The sequence below is a fragment of the Pseudopipra pipra genome, chromosome 1, assembly GCF_036250125.1.
Source record: "Pseudopipra pipra isolate bDixPip1 chromosome 1, bDixPip1.hap1, whole genome shotgun sequence".
NCBI lineage: Eukaryota > Metazoa > Chordata > Aves > Passeriformes > Pipridae > Pseudopipra > Pseudopipra pipra.
This window is the reverse complement of record NC_087549.1, coordinates 94,014,723-94,034,256: the sequence shown is the minus strand read 5'-3', so window position 1 is coordinate 94,034,256 and position 19,534 is coordinate 94,014,723. Positions and strand designations below refer to the sequence as shown.

The 19,534-nt window shown below is 60.0% G+C and overlaps 3 protein-coding genes across 3 annotated transcripts; all 3 read right to left on the bottom strand.

Moving 5' to 3' along the window:
- Nucleotides 1–856: 856 nt before the first annotated feature.
- Nucleotides 857–2,865, bottom strand: LOC135419409 (cell surface glycoprotein 1-like). The gene is made up of 3 exons (XM_064665759.1): nucleotides 2,748–2,865; nucleotides 2,520–2,591; nucleotides 857–2,039 (listed from the first exon to the last, which is right to left on the bottom strand). The coding sequence occupies exons 1-3, from the start codon at nucleotides 2,845–2,847 to the stop codon at nucleotides 946–948; spliced, it is 1,266 nt and encodes a 421-aa protein (XP_064521829.1). The 5' UTR covers nucleotides 2,848–2,865; the 3' UTR covers nucleotides 857–945.
- A 3,632-nt stretch (nucleotides 2,866–6,497) lies between these two features.
- LOC135419376 (cell surface glycoprotein 1-like) lies at nucleotides 6,498–8,509 on the bottom strand. Its single transcript, XM_064665729.1, has 3 exons — nucleotides 8,392–8,509; nucleotides 8,164–8,235; nucleotides 6,498–7,683 (listed from the first exon to the last, which is right to left on the bottom strand). Exons 1-3 carry the CDS (start codon nucleotides 8,489–8,491, stop codon nucleotides 6,590–6,592), a joined length of 1,266 nt encoding a protein of 421 aa, XP_064521799.1. The 5' UTR covers nucleotides 8,492–8,509; the 3' UTR covers nucleotides 6,498–6,589.
- A 3,637-nt stretch (nucleotides 8,510–12,146) lies between these two features.
- Nucleotides 12,147–14,153, bottom strand: LOC135419304 (cell surface glycoprotein 1-like). The gene is made up of 3 exons (XM_064665617.1): nucleotides 14,036–14,153; nucleotides 13,808–13,879; nucleotides 12,147–13,327 (listed from the first exon to the last, which is right to left on the bottom strand). The coding sequence occupies exons 1-3, from the start codon at nucleotides 14,133–14,135 to the stop codon at nucleotides 12,234–12,236; spliced, it is 1,266 nt and encodes a 421-aa protein (XP_064521687.1). The 5' UTR covers nucleotides 14,136–14,153; the 3' UTR covers nucleotides 12,147–12,233.
- Nucleotides 14,154–19,534: the final 5,381 nt, after the last annotated feature.

Sequence of the window (19,534 nt, the reverse complement as noted above, 5' to 3'; positions counted from 1 at the left end):
ACATCCCAAGTGCTCCCTCCCAGAGATCTACAGAGGCCGTCTCCCTGGACTTCTGAGAGGTCCTGCATATGGTTCCCAGCACGTTCTTCCCGCTCCCTTCCCGCCCCTGTCCAGTGCAGCCCCGGGGCAGCCTGCAGGAGCTCTGTCTGGGGCTGCAGTGGGATGACTGGGGACATGGTGGGGTCAGTGGGAGCAGTGGGAGCAGCCTTCTAAAGCCCCAGAGTGGGAGGACGGTGCCCAGGCTGTGCTCGGGGCTGCTTTCGGCGTGGGGCCATGTGCGTGAGTCCTGCACGGACCCCTCTGTTCTGGCTCCCATGCCAAAGGGCTGCTTGCCCCGGGGAAGGGGACCCTCCATGAATGCCTGCACCTCCGGCACTGACTCAGGCCTGGAGTGCCCTTTGGGTGCCCTTGGAGCCCTTTGGGCCTTGGTGGACCTGCTTGGTGCCATTTCCTGCTGCCACCCGCCACTCCCTCCCCATTCCATGCAGACACAGACAGGTTATGGAATAAAAAAGAAAATCTTTTATTGATAACCAGAAAAAAACAGTCATCAATATCTACACCTACATCTACATCTACATCTACGTCTCTACCTACATCTCTATCTACATAAACACCCTCCCTCCCTCCCTCCCTCCCTCAGATTGGGATAGATCCCCAAACGACCTATCCCTCTCCCTGGGACAGATCCCCAAACAATCTGTCCCTCCCCCCGGGACAGATCCCCAAACGATCTGTCCCTCCCCCCGGGACAGATCCCCAAACGATCTGTCCCTCCCCCCGGGACAGATCCCCAAACGATCTGTCCCTCCCCCCGGGACAGATCCCCAAACGATCTGTCCCTCCCCCCGGGACAGATCCCCAAACGATCTGTCCCTCCCCCCGGGACAGATCCCCAAACGATCTGTCCCTCTCCCTGGGACAGATCCCCAAACGATCTGTCCCTCAACAACTTCCTGCCCCAGCCCTGGCTGCGGGAGCCTTGCACTTGCTCCCAGTGCTTGGCCCAGAGCCCCTCTTCCTCTTTGTGCCCCGCCTTTCCAGAGCGATGTTACGTGCTGACTCGCTGCTCTGAGGCGGTGGCAGCCCTGCGCCCGCACCCTGCTGAGGGTCCTGAGGCTTGATGCCGCCTGCCTTGCAGTGTCCCGTGCTCAGGACGGCTCTGGAAGGCTTGGGGACACTGCAGTCAGTGGGCGGCATCTTCTTGGGCGGGCAGAGTGAGGTGTTCTTGGGCCGGGGGCTGGTGCCACTGGTGCCAGCATGGTCCGTGGGCACGGGGACGCTGCTGCGATCATCCCGACTGGTACCCACGGCTCCCTGGGAGCGATGCAAGTGGCTCCGAGTCCCTTTCAGCAGGACCTTGCGACGCAGCCCAGTGTCGCTGGCTGGAGTCACCCCATGGGCCCCGATGGCTTGGCCGTGGAGTGGGCCAGGGTGGCTGGCAGTGCTGTGACTGGGCAGGGAGATGTCAGCCCTCGGGAAGGTGTCCTCATCCATGGGGACATCGCTGCTCACTGAGATGTCACAGCTCACAAGGTGATCACTGCCTGAGGGGGAGCCACCATCCATGGGGACGTCAGTGGCCAGCGAGAGGTCACGGCCTGACGGGCTGTCCTCGTCCATGGTGACGTCGCTGGCCAAGGAGAGGTCACGGCCTGACGGGCTGTCCTCATCCATGGTGATGTCGCTGGCCAAGGAGAGGTCACGGCCTGACGGGCTGTCCTCGTCCATGGTGACGTCGCTGGCCAGCGAGAGGTCGCAGCCTGACGGGGTGTCGTCATCCATGGGGACATCACTGCCCAGACTGATGTCAAGAGCTGGGGTGGTGTCCAAATCCATGGGCACGCTGGTGTCTGGAGGGCTGCCACGGCCCAGGGGTGTCCCTGAGGGGTTGGTTGAGCTGGTAGGGCCGTGTTGGGTGTCCCGCACTGGTGGGGCTGGGACCAGGGCCTTCCTGCAGCCCCGGGCATTGCCTGATGGAGGAGCAATGCCATGGCTGCTTGCCAAGGGGGCTGGTGGAGGCAGCTGAGTCCGTGTCCCTGTGGAGCAGAAGATATGGGTGGGGGTTGGAGCAGTCACTGCTTGGAGCCATTGGCACAGGGGAGAAGGGAGATGGGGGGGCTCGGGGCTGAGAGAGTCTCCTGGAGCACCCGCTGAGCCGACCCCGAACACAGGCATCCCCCTGCTCTGAGCGGCAGCTTGCCTGAGGGACCGTCCCTGCGGGGTGAGCTGCCGTGCCACGGCCATGGGGTTGCACAGGGGACGGCAAAATGGCAGAGACGGCCCCAAGATCCTGGGAAAATATCTCTAAAAGCTCTTACTTGAACAGAGGTGGCCCAGGCAATGCCAGGTCTGCTCGCTGTGCTGTGCTGAGCCAAGGTGCCCCAGCTGGCAGGGGGACAGGGGTGCTGTGGCTGCTGGAGGTGCCGGCAGGGCTGGAGGAGCCAGGGCAGGCCTGGGGGCTGGAGGGGTTGGGGGCAGGGAATGCCGAGGGGCCAAGGCAGATGGGACTGCCATACCTGCTGGTGGGGCAGAGGGAGCTGGCAAGGGCTGCTGCTTCTGGCCAGGCTGTTGGCCGAGGCTGGCTGATCCTGCGAGAAAGAGCAAACGCTGGAGGTCACGTGCCAGTCGGGGGGTGTCGGGCGCTCAGAGGACTGAGGAGGAGGAGGGGAAGGGGCAGGGGAGCAAGGGCTGTGAATGTCCCCGCCGTGCGTCCGGGGCCTTTTGGGCTCAGGGTCTGTCCTCACCTGTGGGGCAGGAGGTTCCGCGAGAGACAAACGGCTGCAGGAGCTGGGCTATGGTTGAGCTCCAGCTCACACAACGCTGCCACAGAGCTGACAGGGCCATGGCCAGTCAGCTTCGGCGACCGCTCCGTTGTGTTGACTGGACCCGGGTCTGGACGCTCCTCTTGGAGCGTCTCCAGGGACGGAATGTTGGGGCTCCCATTGTTGTGTCATAGAGACAGCAACAGTGCTGCCGCTTCCCTTGTTCTGCCCCACCCCCAACAGCTTTGCCAGCTCTTTGTGGGGAGAGGAAGGGTTAACCAAAGAGTTAGAATCACAGAATATCCTGAGCTGGAAGGGACCCACAAGGATGGTCCAGTCCAGCTCCCGGCCTTGCACAGGACAGCCCAGCAATCCCACCAAGTGCCCGAGAGCGTTGTCCAAACGCTCCTTGAGCTCTGGCAGCCTTGGGGCCAAGACCACTGCCCTGGGGAGCCTGTTCCAGTGGCCGACCACCCTCTGGGGGAAGAAGCTTTTCCTAATATCCAACCTAGGCCGCCCCTGACACGGCTCCAGCCGTTCCCTGGGGTCCTGTCCCTGGTCACACGGAGCAGAAATTGCTGCTGCTGCCCCTTGGCAGGAAGCTGCAGCCCCCCAGGAGATCTGAGCTCAGTCTCCTCCAGGCTGAACAAAGCCAGTGACCTCAGACCTCAAGCGCAAGGTCCTGCACCTGGGTCAGGGCTTGGTTGGTGCCACCTGGCACAACATCAACTTCCGAATTTCCCAACACAACAGGGAGGACCAAGAAGGCTTGGATAGGAGAGACTGTTTACAAGGGACTGCAGTGACAGAACAAGGGGGAATGGCTTCACACTGGCAGAGGGCAGGATTAGATGGGATTCTGGAAAAAAATTCTTCCCCGTGAGAGTGGTGAGGCCCCGGCACACGTTGTCCAGAGAAGCCGTGGCTGCCCCATCCCTGGAAGTGTTCACGGCCGGGTTGGACGGGGCTTGGAGCAACCTTGTCTAGATGAGCTTTAAGGTCCCTTCCAGCGCAAACTCTTCTAGGAGTCTTGAAAAACAGGGGGCACCTGCAGAAAGCAGGAGGTAAATAAAAGCGTTGGCCATACGAAGTCAAACTCTGGTTACCGAAGGTCATCACCTCATTCTGGGGACTAATCCCGTGACTTCTCAGCATTGGAAGTTAGCATTGCTGAAAGCGATGCACGTTGACAGAAAACCAAACAATGCAACCAAAACTGCCTGGTGGAAGGATCCTGGAGCAAGCTCACCATCCTGGAGGCAAGGCTTGGGCAATTTCTCTGCCTCTGCCGTAAACCTGGCAGTTCTGGCCTTACACTGGAGAGTCTTTTTCTGCTCTCCGTTCCATGGGGAGACAAGCGTGGACAAGAAGAAGGGGGTTCTGTCAGGTGACGGTCAAAAGCACTTTAGGTGTGTGCTGTGATCCGTTGTGCTTGGAGATTGGGTCTAGAAAAGGGGGTTCTTCAGGAGTGCTCAGCATCTGGCTCCTGACGTGGAATCCAACGTTCAAAGCGAGCAAGGCTGTATCCAAGATAGGTTCTGCCCACTTGAGCCTCTGAACCTGTGGAGTTCTCCTGGCAGTTCTGGGCACAGTGACTGCATGGATGTCAGCTGGCTGTTTAGGAGAAAATTTGGGCACTAAAAGAAACAGGGACAGAACCGGATTGAAAACTGTGAAACTGCTGCAGAAAGTGAGGCTGGGCAGCAAAAGCCCAACCGTAAAAATGAGGGTGCTTCCCATTCCCTGGCATTCGCACAAGGGCAAAGGGAAACAAGGAGCTCGGCCCATCGAGAAAGACCAGCTGGGCGGTGTTTCAGGAAGACAGGGTGTGCAGCAAATCAGGTTGCGGGGTTAGAGCAGTGAGTGAGGGGAAAAAGGGCATCAGGCAAGGAGGAAGAAGATCCCTGAGGAGGCTCAAGTCAGCTCTCCTGAGGTGCGTGGTTCTGCTCTTCCATGCTGCCCTGCTTCGTCCTCCCCCAGTCCTCAACTCCACCCTTAGGAAGAAGAAAGTGTGCTTGCAAAGTTTGTAGGGTAGTTGCAGTTCGCCGTAAGAAGCAGTAAGTTACTGGTGGTTCCATTGTTGGTTACAAAGGGGTGCCCTTCGCCCAGAGACAGGGGGACCGATCAGCAGCAGAGAAGGTCTCAGGTGGCCACGTCCTCCGTTTTGAAGTGTGCTGTGGCCTCCGTTTTGAAAAGTGCCAGTGACCTTCCCAGCCCCCTGCGAGGGACATAATGGGGGACACAGAGCAGGCGTGTCGGGAAGCCTGTAACCCCGGAGTACGTCAGCCAGTGGAGAAACGCTGGGGAGGGAGCAGCGCTCCGGGCAAAGGGGATAAAAGGGGCTGCGACCTCCACTGAGTTGAGAGGCCTCACTGAGGTTTGTTCAGTGAATATTGATATAAAAGTTTCATTGAAATAAAAGCTTATTCTTCGTAATTAGCTCCTCTGCCTCCTGGTATTTATGTGTCTCCCAATACCTGGACCTTCAGAAGACCACAGTGCCGTGGTCTCGACAGGCAAGGTTGTCCCTTACCTTCCCATCTCCAACAAGGCCTTTCCTGTGTGTTAGGATGAGGTGGAGCAGCACAGCATTCCTTGTGGCAGGCTCCACCGCCTGGGTCAGGAAGTTGTCACCAATGCCTTCCAGGAGGCTCCTGGACTGTTGGTGCTTGGCTGCGTTGTTTCTCCAGCTGCTCTCAGGGTAGTTGAATGCCCCACGAGAGCCAGGGACTGTGACTTTGAGGCTGCTTCAAGCTGCCTGTAGAGCTCTCATCCCCATCCTGCTGCTGCTGCTCAGGAGGCCTGTGGTGTCCCCGCAGTGCCCTCAGCAGCATCCCCATTCCCAGCCTGCCCTTTGATCCTGCCCCATCGAGTCCCGAGTGGCTCGCCGTCCACCCCCCGACAGAGCTCCATACATCCCAAGTGCTCCCTCCCAGAGATCTACAGAGGCCGTCTCCCTGGACTTCTGAGAGGTCCTGCATATGGTTCCCAGCACGTTCTTCCCACTCCCTTCCCGCCCCTGTCCAGTGCAGCCCCGGGGCAGCCTGCAGGAGCTCTGTCTGGGGCTGCAGTGGGATGACTGAGGACATGGTGGGGTCAGTGGGAGCAGTGGGAGCAGCCTTCTAAAGCCCCAGAGTGGGAGGACGGTGCCCAGGCTGTGCTCGGGGCTGCTTTCGGCGTGGGGCCATGTGCGTGAGTCCTGCACGGACCCCTCTGTTCTGGCTCCCATGCCAAAGGGCTGCTTGCCCCGGGGAAGGGGACCCTCCATGAATGCCTGCACCTCCGGCACTGACTCAGGCCTGGAGTGCCCTTTGGGTGCCCTTGGAGCCCTTTGGGCCTTGGTGGACCTGCTTGGTGCCATTTCCTGCTGCCACCCGCCACTCCCTCCCCATTCCATGCAGACACAGACAGGTTATGGAATAAAAAAGAAAATCTTTTATTGATAACCAGAAAAAAACGGTCATCAATATCTACACCTACATCTACATCTACATCTACGTCTCTACCTACATCTCTATCTACATAAACACCCTCCCTCCCACCCTCCCTCCCTCAGATTGGGATAGATCCCCAAACGACCTATCCCTCCCCCCGGGACAGATCCCCAAACGATCTGTCCCTCCCCCCGGGACAGATCCCCAAACGATCTGTCCCTCCCCCCGGGACAGATCCCCAAACGATCTGTCCCTCCCCCCGGGACAGATCCCCAAACGATCTGTCCCTCCCCCCGGGACAGATCCCCAAACGATCTGTCCCTCCCCCCGGGACAGATCCCCAAACGATCTGTCCCTCTCCCTGGGACAGATCCCCAAACGATCTGTCCCTCAACAACTTCCTGCCCCAGCCCTGGCTGCGGGAGCCTTGCACTTGCTCCCAGTGCTTGGCCCAGAGCCCCTCTTCCTCTTTGTGCCCCGCCTTTCCAGAGCGATGTTGCGTGCTGACTCGCTGCTCTGAGGCGGTGGCAGCCCTGCGCCCGCACCCTGCTGAGGGTCCTGAGGCTTGATGCCGCCTGCCTTGCAGTGTCCCGTGCTCAGGACGGCTCTGGAAGGCTTGGGGACACTGCAGTCAGTGGGCGGCATCTTCTTGGGCGGGCAGAGTGAGGTGTTCTTGGGCCGGGGGCTGGTGCCACTGGTGCCAGCATGGTCCGTGGGCACGGGGACGCTGCTGCGATCATCCCGACTGGTACCCACGGCTCCCTGGGAGCGATGCAAGTGGCTCCGAGTCCCTTTCAGCAGGACCTTGCGACGCAGCCCAGTGTCGCTGGCTGGAGTCACCCCATGGGCCCCGATGGCTTGGCCGTGGAGTGGGCCAGGGTGGCTGGCAGTGCTGTGACTGGGCAGGGAGATGTCAGCCCTCGGGAAGGTGTCCTCATCCATGGGGACATCGCTGCTCACTGAGATGTCACAGCTCACAAGGTGATCACTGCCTGAGGGGGAGCCACCATCCATGGGGACGTCAGTGGCCAGCGAGAGGTCACGGCCTGACGGGCTGTCCTCGTCCATGGTGACGTCGCTGGCCAAGGAGAGGTCACGGCCTGACGGGCTGTCCTCATCCATGGTGATGTCGCTGGCCAAGGAGAGGTCACGGCCTGACGGGCTGTCCTCGTCCATGGTGACGTCGCTGGCCAGCGAGAGGTCGCAGCCTGACGGGGTGTCGTCATCCATGGGGACATCACTGCCCAGACTGATGTCAAGAGCTGGGGTGGTGTCCAAATCCATGGGCACGCTGGTGTCTGGAGGGCTGCCACGGCCCAGGGGTGTCCCTGAGGGGTTGGTTGAGCTGGTAGGGCCGTGTTGGGTGTCCCGCACTGGTGGGGCTGGGACCAGGGCCTTCCTGCAGCCCCGGGCATTGCCTGATGGAGGAGCAATGCCATGGCTGCTTGCCAAGGGGGCTGGTGGAGGCAGCTGAGTCCGTGTCCCTGTGGAGCAGAAGATATGGGTGGGGGTTGGAGCAGTCACTGCTTGGAGCCATTGGCACAGGGGAGAAGGGAGATGGGGGGGCTCGGGGCTGAGAGAGTCTCCTGGAGCACCCGCTGAGCCGACCCCGAACACAGGCATCCCCCTGCTCTGAGCGGCAGCTTGCCTGAGGGACCGTCCCTGCGGGGTGAGCTGCCGTGCCACGGCCATGGGGTTGCACAGGGGACGGCAAAATGGCAGAGACGGCCCCAAGATCCTGGGAAAATATCTCTAAAAGCTCTTACTCGAACAGAGGTGGCCCAGGCAATGCCAGGTCTGCTCGCTGTGCTGTGCTGAGCCAAGGTGCCCCAGCTGGCAGGGGGACAGGGGTGCTGTGGCTGCTGGAGGTGCCGGCAGGGCTGGAGGAGCCAGGGCAGGCCTGGGGGCTGGAGGGGTTGGGGGCAGGGAATGCCGAGGGGCCAAGGCAGATGGGACTGCCATACCTGCTGGTGGGGCAGAGGGAGCTGGCAAGGGCTGCTGCTTCTGGCCAGGCTGTTGGCCGAGGCTGGCTGATCCTGCGAGAAAGAGCAAACGCTGGAGGTCACGTGCCAGTCGGGGGGTGTCGGGCGCTCAGAGGACTGAGGAGGAGGAGGGGAAGGGGCAGGGGAGCAAGGGCTGTGAATGTCCCCGCCGTGCGTCCGGGGCCTTTTGGGCTCAGGGTCTGTCCTCACCTGTGGGGCAGGAGGTTCCGCGAGAGACAAACGGCTGCAGGAGCTGGGCTATGGTTGAGCTCCAGCTCACACAACGCTGCCACAGAGCTGACAGGGCCATGGCCAGTCAGCTTCGGCGACCGCTCCGTTGTGTTGACTGGACCCGGGTCTGGACGCTCCTCTTGGAGCGTCTCCAGGGACGGAATGTTGGGGCTCCCATTGTTGTGTCATAGAGACAGCAACAGTGCTGCCGCTTCCCTTGTTCTGCCCCACCCCCAACAGCTTTGCCAGCTCTTTGTGGGGAGAGGAAGGGTTAACCAAAGAGTTAGAATCACAGAATATCCTGAGCTGGAAGGGACCCACAAGGATGGTCCAGTCCAGCTCCCGGCCTTGCACAGGACAGCCCAGCAATCCCACCAAGTGCCCGAGAGCGTTGTCCAAACGCTCCTTGAGCTCTGGCAGCCTTGGGGCCAAGACCACTGCCCTGGGGAGCCTGTTCCAGTGGCCGACCACCCTCTGGGGGAAGAAGCTTTTCCTAATATCCAACCTAGGCCGCCCCTGACACGGCTCCAGCCGTTCCCTGGGGTCCTGTCCCTGGTCACACGGAGCAGAAATTGCTGCTGCTGCCCCTTGGCAGGAAGCTGCAGCCCCCCAGGAGATCTGAGCTCAGTCTCCTCCAGGCTGAACAAAGCCAGTGACCTCAGACCTCAAGCACAAGGTCCTGCACCTGGGTCAGGGCTTGGTTGGTGCCACCTGGCACAACATCAACTTCCGAATTTCCCAACACAACAGGGAGGACCAAGAAGGCTTGGATAGGAGAGACTGTTTACAAGGGACTGCAGTGACAGAACAAGGGGGAATGGCTTCACACTGGCAGAGGGCAGGATTAGATGGGATTCTGGAAAAAAATTCTTCCCCGTGAGAGTGGTGAGGCCCCGGCACACGTTGTCCAGAGAAGCCGTGGCTGCCCCATCCCTGGAAGTGTTCACGGCCGGGTTGGACGGGGCTTGGAGCAACCTTGTCTAGATGAGCTTTAAGGTCCCTTCCAGCGCAAACTCTTCTAGGAGTCTTGAAAAACAGGGGGCACCTGCAGAAAGCAGGAGGTAAATAAAAGCGTTGGCCATACGAAGTCAAACTCTGGTTACCGAAGGTCATCACCTCATTCTGGGGACTAATCCCGTGACTTCTCAGCATTGGAAGTTAGCATTGCTGAAAGCGATGCACGTTGACAGAAAACCAAACAATGCAACCAAAACTGCCTGGTGGAAGGATCCTGGAGCAAGCTCACCATCCTGGAGGCAAGGCTTGGGCAATTTCTCTGCCTCTGCCGTAAACCTGGCAGTTCTGGCCTTACACTGGAGAGTCTTTTTCTGCTCTCCGTTCCATGGGGAGACAAGCGTGGACAAGAAGAAGGGGGTTCTGTCAGGTGACGGTCAAAGGCACTTTAGGTGTGTGCTGTGATCCGTTGTGCTTGGAGATTGGGTCTAGAAAAGGGGGTTCTTCAGGAGTGCTCAGCATCTGGCTCCTGACGTGGAATCCAACGTTCAAAGCGAGCAAGGCTGTATCCAAGATAGGTTCTGCCCACTTGAGCCTCTGAACCTGTGGAGTTCTCCTGGCAGTTCTGGGCACAGTGACTGCATGGATGTCAGCTGGCTGTTTAGGAGAAAATTTGGGCACTAAAAGAAACAGGGACAGAACCGGATTGAAAACTGTGAAACTGCTGCAGAAAGTGAGGCTGGGCAGCAAAAGCCCAACCGTAAAAATGAGGGTGCTTCCCATTCCCTGGCATTCGCACAAGGGCAAAGGGAAACAAGGAGCTCGGCCCATCGAGAAAGACCAGCTGGGCGGTGTTTCAGGAAGACAGGGTGTGCAGCAAATCAGGTTGCGGGGTTAGAGCAGTGAGTGAGGGGAAAAAGGGCATCAGGCAAGGAGGAAGAAGATCCCTGAGGAGGCTCAAGTCAGCTCTCCTGAGGTGCGTGGTTCTGCTCTTCCATGCTGCCCTGCTTCGTCCTCCCCCAGTCCTCAACTCCACCCTTAGGAAGAAGAAAGTGTGCTTGCAAAGTTTGTAGGGTAGTTGCAGTTCGCCGTAAGAAGCAGTAAGTTACTGGTGGTTCCATTGTTGGTTACAAAGGGGTGCCCTTCGCCCAGAGACAGGGGGACCGATCAGCAGCAGAGAAGGTCTCAGGTGGCCACGTCCTCCGTTTTGAAGTGTGCTGTGGCCTCCGTTTTGAAAAGTGCCAGTGACCTTCCCAGCCCCCTGCGAGGGACATAATGGGGGACACAGAGCAGGCGTGTCGGGAAGCCTGTAACCCCGGAGTACGTCAGCCAGTGGAGAAACGCTGGGGAGGGAGCAGCGCTGCGGGCAAAGGGGATAAAAGGGGCTGCGACCTCCACTGAGTTGAGAGGCCTCACTGAGGTTTGTTCAGTGAATATTGATATAAAAGTTTCATTGAAATAAAAGCTTATTCTTCGTAATTAGCTCCTCTGCCTCCTGGTATTTATGTGTCTCCCAATACCTGGACCTTCAGAAGACCACAGTGCCGTGGTCTCGACAGGCAAGGTTGTCCCTTACCTTCCCATCTCCAACAAGGCCTTTCCTGTGTGTTAGGATGAGGTGGAGCAGCACAGCATTCCTTGTGGCAGGCTCCACCGCCTGGGTCAGGAAGTTGTCACCAATGCCTTCCAGGAGGCTCCTGGACTGTTGGTGCTTGGCTGCGTTGTTTCTCCAGCTGCTCTCAGGGTAGTTGAATGCCCCACGAGAGCCAGGGACTGTGACTTTGAGGCTGCTTCAAGCTGCCTGTAGAGCTCTCATCCCCATCCTGCTGCTGCTGCTCAGGAGGCCTGTGGTGTCCCCGCAGTGCCCTCAGCAGCATCCCCATTCCCAGCCTGCCCTTTGATCCTGCCCCATCGAGTCCCGAGTGGCTCGCCGTCCACCCCCCGACAGAGCTCCATACATCCCAAGTGCTCCCTCCCAGAGATCTACAGAGGCCGTCTCCCTGGACTTCTGAGAGGTCCTGCATATGGTTCCCAGCACGTTCTTCCCACTCCCTTCCCGCCCCTGTCCAGTGCAGCCCCGGGGCAGCCTGCAGGAGCTCTGTCTGGGGCTGCAGTGGGATGACTGAGGACATGGTGGGGTCAGTGGGAGCAGTGGGAGCAGCCTTCTAAAGCCCCAGAGTGGGAGGACGGTGCCCAGGCTGTGCTCGGGGCTGCTTTCGGCGTGGGGCCATGTGCGTGAGTCCTGCACGGACCCCTCTGTTCTGGCTCCCATGCCAAAGGGCTGCTTGCCCCGGGGAAGGGGACCCTCCATGAATGCCTGCACCTCCGGCACTGACTCAGGCCTGGAGTGCCCTTTGGGTGCCCTTGGAGCCCTTTGGGCCTTGGTGGACCTGCTTGGTGCCATTTCCTGCTGCCACCCGCCACTCCCTCCCCATTCCATGCAGACACAGACAGGTTATGGAATAAAAAAGAAAATCTTTTATTGATAACCAGAAAAAAACGGTCATCAATATCTACACCTACATCTACATCTACATCTACGTCTCTACCTACATCTCTATCTACATAAACACCCTCCCTCCCACCCTCCCTCCCTCAGATTGGGATAGATCCCCAAACGACCTATCCCTCCCCCCGGGACAGATCCCCAAACGATCTGTCCCTCCCCCCGGGACAGATCCCCAAACGATCTGTCCCTCCCCCCGGGACAGATCCCCAAACGATCTGTCCCTCCCCCCGGGACAGATCCCCAAACGATCTGTCCCTCCCCCCGGGACAGATCCCCAAACGATCTGTCCCTCCCCCCGGGACAGATCCCCAAACGATCTGTCCCTCTCCCTGGGACAGATCCCCAAACGATCTGTCCCTCAACAACTTCCTGCCCCAGCCCTGGCTGCGGGAGCCTTGCACTTGCTCCCAGTGCTTGGCCCAGAGCCCCTCTTCCTCTTTGTGCCCCGCCTTTCCAGAGCGATGTTGCGTGCTGACTCGCTGCTCTGAGGCGGTGGCAGCCCTGCGCCCGCACCCTGCTGAGGGTCCTGAGGCTTGATGCCGCCTGCCTTGCAGTGTCCCGTGCTCAGGACGGCTCTGGAAGGCTTGGGGACACTGCAGTCAGTGGGCGGCATCTTCTTGGGCGGGCAGAGTGAGGTGTTCTTGGGCCGGGGGCTGGTGCCACTGGTGCCAGCATGGTCCGTGGGCACGGGGACGCTGCTGCGATCATCCCGACTGGTACCCACGGCTCCCTGGGAGCGATGCAAGTGGCTCCGAGTCCCTTTCAGCAGGACCTTGCGACGCAGCCCAGTGTCGCTGGCTGGAGTCACCCCATGGGCCCCGATGGCTTGGCCGTGGAGTGGGCCAGGGTGGCTGGCAGTGCTGTGACTGGGCAGGGAGATGTCAGCCCTCGGGAAGGTGTCCTCATCCATGGGGACATCGCTGCTCACTGAGATGTCACAGCTCACAAGGTGATCACTGCCTGAGGGGGAGCCACCATCCATGGGGACGTCAGTGGCCAGCGAGAGGTCACGGCCTGACGGGCTGTCCTCGTCCATGGTGACGTCGCTGGCCAAGGAGAGGTCACGGCCTGACGGGCTGTCCTCATCCATGGTGATGTCGCTGGCCAAGGAGAGGTCACGGCCTGACGGGCTGTCCTCGTCCATGGTGACGTCGCTGGCCAGCGAGAGGTCGCAGCCTGACGGGGTGTCGTCATCCATGGGGACATCACTGCCCAGACTGATGTCAAGAGCTGGGGTGGTGTCCAAATCCATGGGCACGCTGGTGTCTGGAGGGCTGCCACGGCCCAGGGGTGTCCCTGAGGGGTTGGTTGAGCTGGTAGGGCCGTGTTGGGTGTCCCGCACTGGTGGGGCTGGGACCAGGGCCTTCCTGCAGCCCCGGGCATTGCCTGATGGAGGAGCAATGCCATGGCTGCTTGCCAAGGGGGCTGGTGGAGGCAGCTGAGTCCGTGTCCCTGTGGAGCAGAAGATATGGGTGGGGGTTGGAGCAGTCACTGCTTGGAGCCATTGGCACAGGGGAGAAGGGAGATGGGGGGGCTCGGGGCTGAGAGAGTCTCCTGGAGCACCCGCTGAGCCGACCCCGAACACAGGCATCCCCCTGCTCTGAGCGGCAGCTTGCCTGAGGGACCGTCCCTGCGGGGTGAGCTGCCGTGCCACGGCCATGGGGTTGCACAGGGGACGGCAAAATGGCAGAGACGGCCCCAAGATCCTGGGAAAATATCTCTAAAAGCTCTTACTCGAACAGAGGTGGCCCAGGCAATGCCAGGTCTGCTCGCTGTGCTGTGCTGAGCCAAGGTGCCCCAGCTGGCAGGGGGACAGGGGTGCTGTGGCTGCTGGAGGTGCCGGCAGGGCTGGAGGAGCCAGGGCAGGCCTGGGGGCTGGAGGGGTTGGGGGCAGGGAATGCCGAGGGGCCAAGGCAGATGGGACTGCCATACCTGCTGGTGGGGCAGAGGGAGCTGGCAAGGGCTGCTGCTTCTGGCCAGGCTGTTGGCCGAGGCTGGCTGATCCTGCGAGAAAGAGCAAACGCTGGAGGTCACGTGCCAGTCGGGGGGTGTCGGGCGCTCAGAGGACTGAGGAGGAGGAGGGGAAGGGGCAGGGGAGCAAGGGCTGTGAATGTCCCCGCCGTGCGTCCGGGGCCTTTTGGGCTCAGGGTCTGTCCTCACCTGTGGGGCAGGAGGTTCCGCGAGAGACAAACGGCTGCAGGAGCTGGGCTATGGTTGAGCTCCAGCTCACACAACGCTGCCACAGAGCTGACAGGGCCATGGCCAGTCAGCTTCGGCGACCGCTCCGTTGTGTTGACTGGACCCGGGTCTGGACGCTCCTCTTGGAGCGTCTCCAGGGACGGAATGTTGGGGCTCCCATTGTTGTGTCATAGAGACAGCAACAGTGCTGCCGCTTCCCTTGTTCTGCCCCACCCCCAACAGCTTTGCCAGCTCTTTGTGGGGAGAGGAAGGGTTAACCAAAGAGTTAGAATCACAGAATATCCTGAGCTGGAAGGGACCCACAAGGATGGTCCAGTCCAGCTCCCGGCCTTGCACAGGACAGCCCAGCAATCCCACCAAGTGCCCGAGAGCGTTGTCCAAACGCTCCTTGAGCTCTGGCAGCCTTGGGGCCAAGACCACTGCCCTGGGGAGCCTGTTCCAGTGGCCGACCACCCTCTGGGGGAAGAAGCTTTTCCTAATATCCAACCTAGGCCGCCCCTGACACGGCTCCAGCCGTTCCCTGGGGTCCTGTCCCTGGTCACACGGAGCAGAAATTGCTGCTGCTGCCCCTTGGCAGGAAGCTGCAGCCCCCCAGGAGATCTGAGCTCAGTCTCCTCCAGGCTGAACAAAGCCAGTGACCTCAGACCTCAAGCACAAGGTCCTGCACCTGGGTCAGGGCTTGGTTGGTGCCACCTGGCACAACATCAACTTCCGAATTTCCCAACACAACAGGGAGGACCAAGAAGGCTTGGATAGGAGAGACTGTTTACAAGGGACTGCAGTGACAGAACAAGGGGGAATGGCTTCACACTGGCAGAGGGCAGGATTAGATGGGATTCTGGAAAAAAATTCTTCCCCGTGAGAGTGGTGAGGCCCCGGCACACGTTGTCCAGAGAAGCCGTGGCTGCCCCATCCCTGGAAGTGTTCACGGCCGGGTTGGACGGGGCTTGGAGCAACCTTGTCTAGATGAGCTTTAAGGTCCCTTCCAGCGCAAACTCTTCTAGGAGTCTTGAAAAACAGGGGGCACCTGCAGAAAGCAGGAGGTAAATAAAAGCGTTGGCCATACGAAGTCAAACTCTGGTTACCGAAGGTCATCACCTCATTCTGGGGACTAATCCCGTGACTTCTCAGCATTGGAAGTTAGCATTGCTGAAAGCGATGCACGTTGACAGAAAACCAAACAATGCAACCAAAACTGCCTGGTGGAAGGATCCTGGAGCAAGCTCACCATCCTGGAGGCAAGGCTTGGGCAATTTCTCTGCCTCTGCCGTAAACCTGGCAGTTCTGGCCTTACACTGGAGAGTCTTTTTCTGCTCTCCGTTCCATGGGGAGACAAGCGTGGACAAGAAGAAGGGGGTTCTGTCAGGTGACGGTCAAAGGCACTTTAGGTGTGTGCTGTGATCCGTTGTGCTTGGAGATTGGGTCTAGAAAAGGGGGTTCTTCAGGAGTGCTCAGCATCTGGCTCCTGACGTGGAATCCAACGTTCAAAGCGGGCAAGGCTGTATCCAAGATAGGTTCTGCCCACTTGAGCCTCTGAACCTGTGGAGTTCTCCTGGCAGTTCTGGGCACAGTGACTGCATGGATGTCAGCTGGCTGTTTAGGAGAAAATTTGGGCACTAAAAGAAACAGGGACAGAACCGGATTGAAAACTGTGAAACTGCTGCAGAAAGTGAGGCTGGGCAGCAAAAGCCCAACCGTAAAAATGAGGGTGCTTCCCATTCCCTGGCATTCGCACAAGGGCAAAGGGAAACAAGGAGCTCGGCCCATCGAGAAAGACCAGCTGGGCGGTGTTTCAGGAAGACAGGGTGTGCAGCAAATCAGGTTGCGGGGTTAGAGCAGTGAGTGAGGGGAAAAAGGGCATCAGGCAAGGAGGAAGAAGATCCCTGAGGAGGCTCAAGTCAGCTCTCCTGAGGTGCGTGGTTCTGCTCTTCCATGCTGCCCTGCTTCGTCCTCCCCCAGTCCTCAACTCCACCCTTAGGAAGAAGAAAGTGTGCTTGCAAAGTTTGTAGGGTAGTTGCAGTTCGCCGTAAGAAGCAGTAAGTTACTGGTGGTTCCATTGTTGGTTACAAAGGGGTGCCCTTCGCCCAGAGACAGGGGGACCGATCAGCAGCAGAGAAGGTCTCAGGTGGCCACGTCCTCCGTTTTGAAGTGTGCTGTGGCCTCCGTTTTGAAAAGTGCCAGTGACCTTCCCAGCCCCCTGCGAGAGACATAATGGGGGACACAGAGCAGGCGTGTCGGGAAGCCTGTAACCCCGGAGTACGTCAGCCAGTGGAGAAACGCTGGGGAGGGAGCAGCGCTGCGGGCAAAGGGGATAAAAGGGGCTGCGACCTCCACTGAGTTGAGAGGCCTCACTGAGGTTTGTTCAGTGAATATTGATATAAAAGTTTCATTGAAATAAAAGCTTATTCTTCGTAATTAGCTCCTCTGCCTCCTGGTATTTATGTGTCTCCCAATACCTGGACCTTCAGAAGACCACAGTGCCGTGGTCTCGACAGGCAAGGCTGTCCCTTACCTTCCCATCTCCAACAAGGCCTTTCCTGTGTGTTAGGATGAGGTGGAGCAGCACAGCATTCCTTGTGGCAGGCTCCACCGCCTGGGTCAGGAAGTTGTCACCAATGCCTTCCAGGAGGCTCCTGGACTGTTGGTGCTTGGCTGCGTTGCTTCTCCAGCTGCTCTCAGGGTAGTTGAATGCCCCACGAGAGCCAGGGACTGTGACTTTGAGGCTGCTTCAAGCTGCCTGTAGAACTCTCATCCCCATCCTGCTGCTGCTGCTCAGGAGGCCTGCGGTGTCCCCGCAGTGCCCTCAGCAGCATCCCCATTCCCAGCCTGCCCTTTGATCCTGCCCCATCGAGTCCCGAGTGGCTCGCCGTCCACCCCCCGACAGAGCTCCATACATCCCAAGTGCTCCCTCCCAGAGATCTACAGAGGCCGTCTCCCTGGACTTCTGAGAGGTCCTGCATATGGTTCCCAGCACGTTCTTCCCGCTCCCTTCCCGCCCCTGTCCAGTGCAGCCCCCGGGGCAGCCTGCAGGAGCTCTGTCTGGGGCTGCAGTGGGATGACTGGGGACATGGTGGGGTCAGTGGGAGCAGTGGGAGCAGCCTTCTAAAGCCCCAGAGTGGGAGGACGGTGCCCAGGCTGTGCTCGGGGCTGCTTTCGGCGTGGGGCCATGTGCGTGAGTCCTGCACGGACCCCTCTGTTCTGGCTCCCATGCCAAAGGGCTGCTTGCCCGGGGAAGGGGACCCTCCATGAATGCCTGCACCTCCGGCACTGACTCAGGCCTGGAGTGCCCTTTGGGTGCCCTTGGAGCCCTTTGGGCCTTGGTGGACCTGCTTGGTGCCATTTCCTGCTGCCACCCGCCACTCCCTCCCCATTCCATGCAGACACAGACAGTTATGGAATAAAAAAGAAAATCTTTTATTGATAACCAGAAAAAAACGGTCATCAATATCTACACCTACATCTACATCTACATCTACGTCTCTACCTACATCTCTATCTACATAAACACCCTACCCTCCCTCCCTCCCTCCCTCAGATTGGGATAGATCCCCAAACGACCTATCCCTCTCCCTGGGACAGATCCCCAAACGATCTGTCCCTCCCCCCGGGACAGATCCCCAAACGATCTGTCCCTCCCCCCGGGACAGATCCCCAAACGATCTGTCCCTCCCCCCGGGACAGATCCCCAAACGATCTGTCCCTCCCCCCGGGACAGATCCCCAAACGATCTGTCCCTCCCCCCGGGACAGATCCCCAAACGATCTGTCCCTCCCCCCGGGACAGATCCCCAAACGATCTGTCCCTCTCCCTGGGACAGATCCCCAAACGATCTGTCCCTCAACAACTTCCTGCCCCAGCCCTGGCTGCGGGAGCCTTGCACTTGCTCCCAGTGCTTGGCCCAGAGCCCCTCTTCCTCTTTGTGCCCGCCTTTCCAGAGCGATGTTACGTGCTGACTCGCTGCTCTGAGGCGGTGGCAGCCCTGCGCCCGCACCCTGCTGAGGGTCCTGAGGCTTGATGCCGCCTGCCTTGCAGTGTCCCGTGCTCAGGACGGCTCTGGAAGGCTTGGGGACACTGCAGTCAGTGGGCGGCATCTTCTTGGGCGGGCAGAGTGAGGTGTTCTTGGGCCGGGGGCTGGTGCCACTGGTGCCAGCATGGTCCGTGGGCACGGGGACGCTGCTGCGATCATCCCGACTGGTACCCACGGCTCCCTGGGAGCGATGCAAGTGGCTCCGAGTCCCTTTCAGCAGGACCTTGCGACGCAGCCCAGTGTCGCTGGCTGGAGTCACCCCATGGGCCCCGATGGCTTGGCCGTGGAGTGGGCCAGGGTGGCTGGCAGTGCTGTGACTGGGCAGGGAGATGTCAGCCCTCGGGAAGGTGTCCTCATCCATGGGGACATCGCTGCTCACTGAGATGTCACAGCTCACAAGGTGATCACTGCCTGAGGGGGAGCCACCATCCATGGGGACGTCAGTGGCCAGCGAGAGGTCACGGCCTGACGGGCTGTCCTCGTCCATGGTGACGTCGCTGGCCAAGGAGAGGTCACGGCCTGACGGGCTGTCCTCATCCATGGTGATGTCGCTGGCCAAGGAGAGGTCACGGCCTGACGGGCTGTCCTCGTCCATGGTGACGTCGCTGGCCAGCGAGAGGTCGCAGCCTGACGGGGTGTCGTCATCCATGGGGACATCACTGCCCAGACTGATGTCAAGAGCTGGGGTGGTGTCCAAATCCATGGGCACGCTGGTGTCTGGAGGGCTGCCACGGCCCAGGGGTGTCCCTGAGGGGTTGGTTGAGCTGGTAGGGGCCGTGTTGGGTGTCCCGCACTGGTGGGGCTGGGACCAGGGCCTTCCTGCAGCCCCGGGCATTGCCTGATGGAGGAGCAATGCCATGGTTGCTTGCCAAGGGGGCTGGTGGAGGCAGCTGAGTCCGTGTCCCTGTGGAGCAGAAGATATGGGTGGGGGTTGGAGCAGTCACTGCTTGGAGCCATTGGCACAGGGGAGAAGGGAGATGGGGGGGCTCGGGGCTGAGAGAGTCTCCTGGAGCACCCGCTGAGCCGACCCCGAACACAGGCATCCCCCTGCTCTGAGCGGCAGCTTGCCTGAGGGACCGTCCCTGCGGGGTGAGCTGCCGTGCCACGGCCATGGGGTTGCACAGGGGACGGCAAAATGGCAGAGACGGCCCCAAGATCCTGGGAAAATATCTCTAAAAGCTCTTACTCGAACAGAGGTGGCCCAGGCAATGCCAGGTCTGCTCGCTGTGCTGTGCTGAGCCAAGGTGCCCCAGCTGGCAGGGGGACAGGGGTGCTGTGGCTGCTGGAGGTGCCGGCAGGGCTGGAGGAGCCAGGGCAGGCCTGGGGGCTGGAGGGGTTGGGGGGCAGGGAATGCCGAGGGGCCAAGGCAGATGGGACTGCCATACCTGCTGGTGGGGCAGAGGGAGCTGGCAAGGGCTGCTGCTTCTGGCCAA

Coding starts and splice junctions, on each gene's coding strand:
- LOC135419409 (XM_064665759.1), bottom strand. CDS start 2,847: ATGGCCCTGTCAGCTCTGTGGCAGCGTTGTGTGAGCTGGAGCTCAACC. Junction 2,592..2,747: donor CGGAACCTCCTGCCCCACAG/GTGAGGACAGAC, acceptor TCTTTCTCGCAG/GATCAGCCAGCCTCGGCCAA. Junction 2,040..2,519: donor TCCCTCTGCCCCACCAGCAG/GTATGGCAGTCC, acceptor TCTGCTCCACAG/GGACACGGACTCAGCTGCCT.
- LOC135419376 (XM_064665729.1), bottom strand. CDS start 8,491: ATGGCCCTGTCAGCTCTGTGGCAGCGTTGTGTGAGCTGGAGCTCAACC. Junction 8,236..8,391: donor CGGAACCTCCTGCCCCACAG/GTGAGGACAGAC, acceptor TCTTTCTCGCAG/GATCAGCCAGCCTCGGCCAA. Junction 7,684..8,163: donor TCCCTCTGCCCCACCAGCAG/GTATGGCAGTCC, acceptor TCTGCTCCACAG/GGACACGGACTCAGCTGCCT.
- LOC135419304 (XM_064665617.1), bottom strand. CDS start 14,135: ATGGCCCTGTCAGCTCTGTGGCAGCGTTGTGTGAGCTGGAGCTCAACC. Junction 13,880..14,035: donor CGGAACCTCCTGCCCCACAG/GTGAGGACAGAC, acceptor TCTTTCTCGCAG/GATCAGCCAGCCTCGGCCAA. Junction 13,328..13,807: donor TCCCTCTGCCCCACCAGCAG/GTATGGCAGTCC, acceptor TCTGCTCCACAG/GGACACGGACTCAGCTGCCT.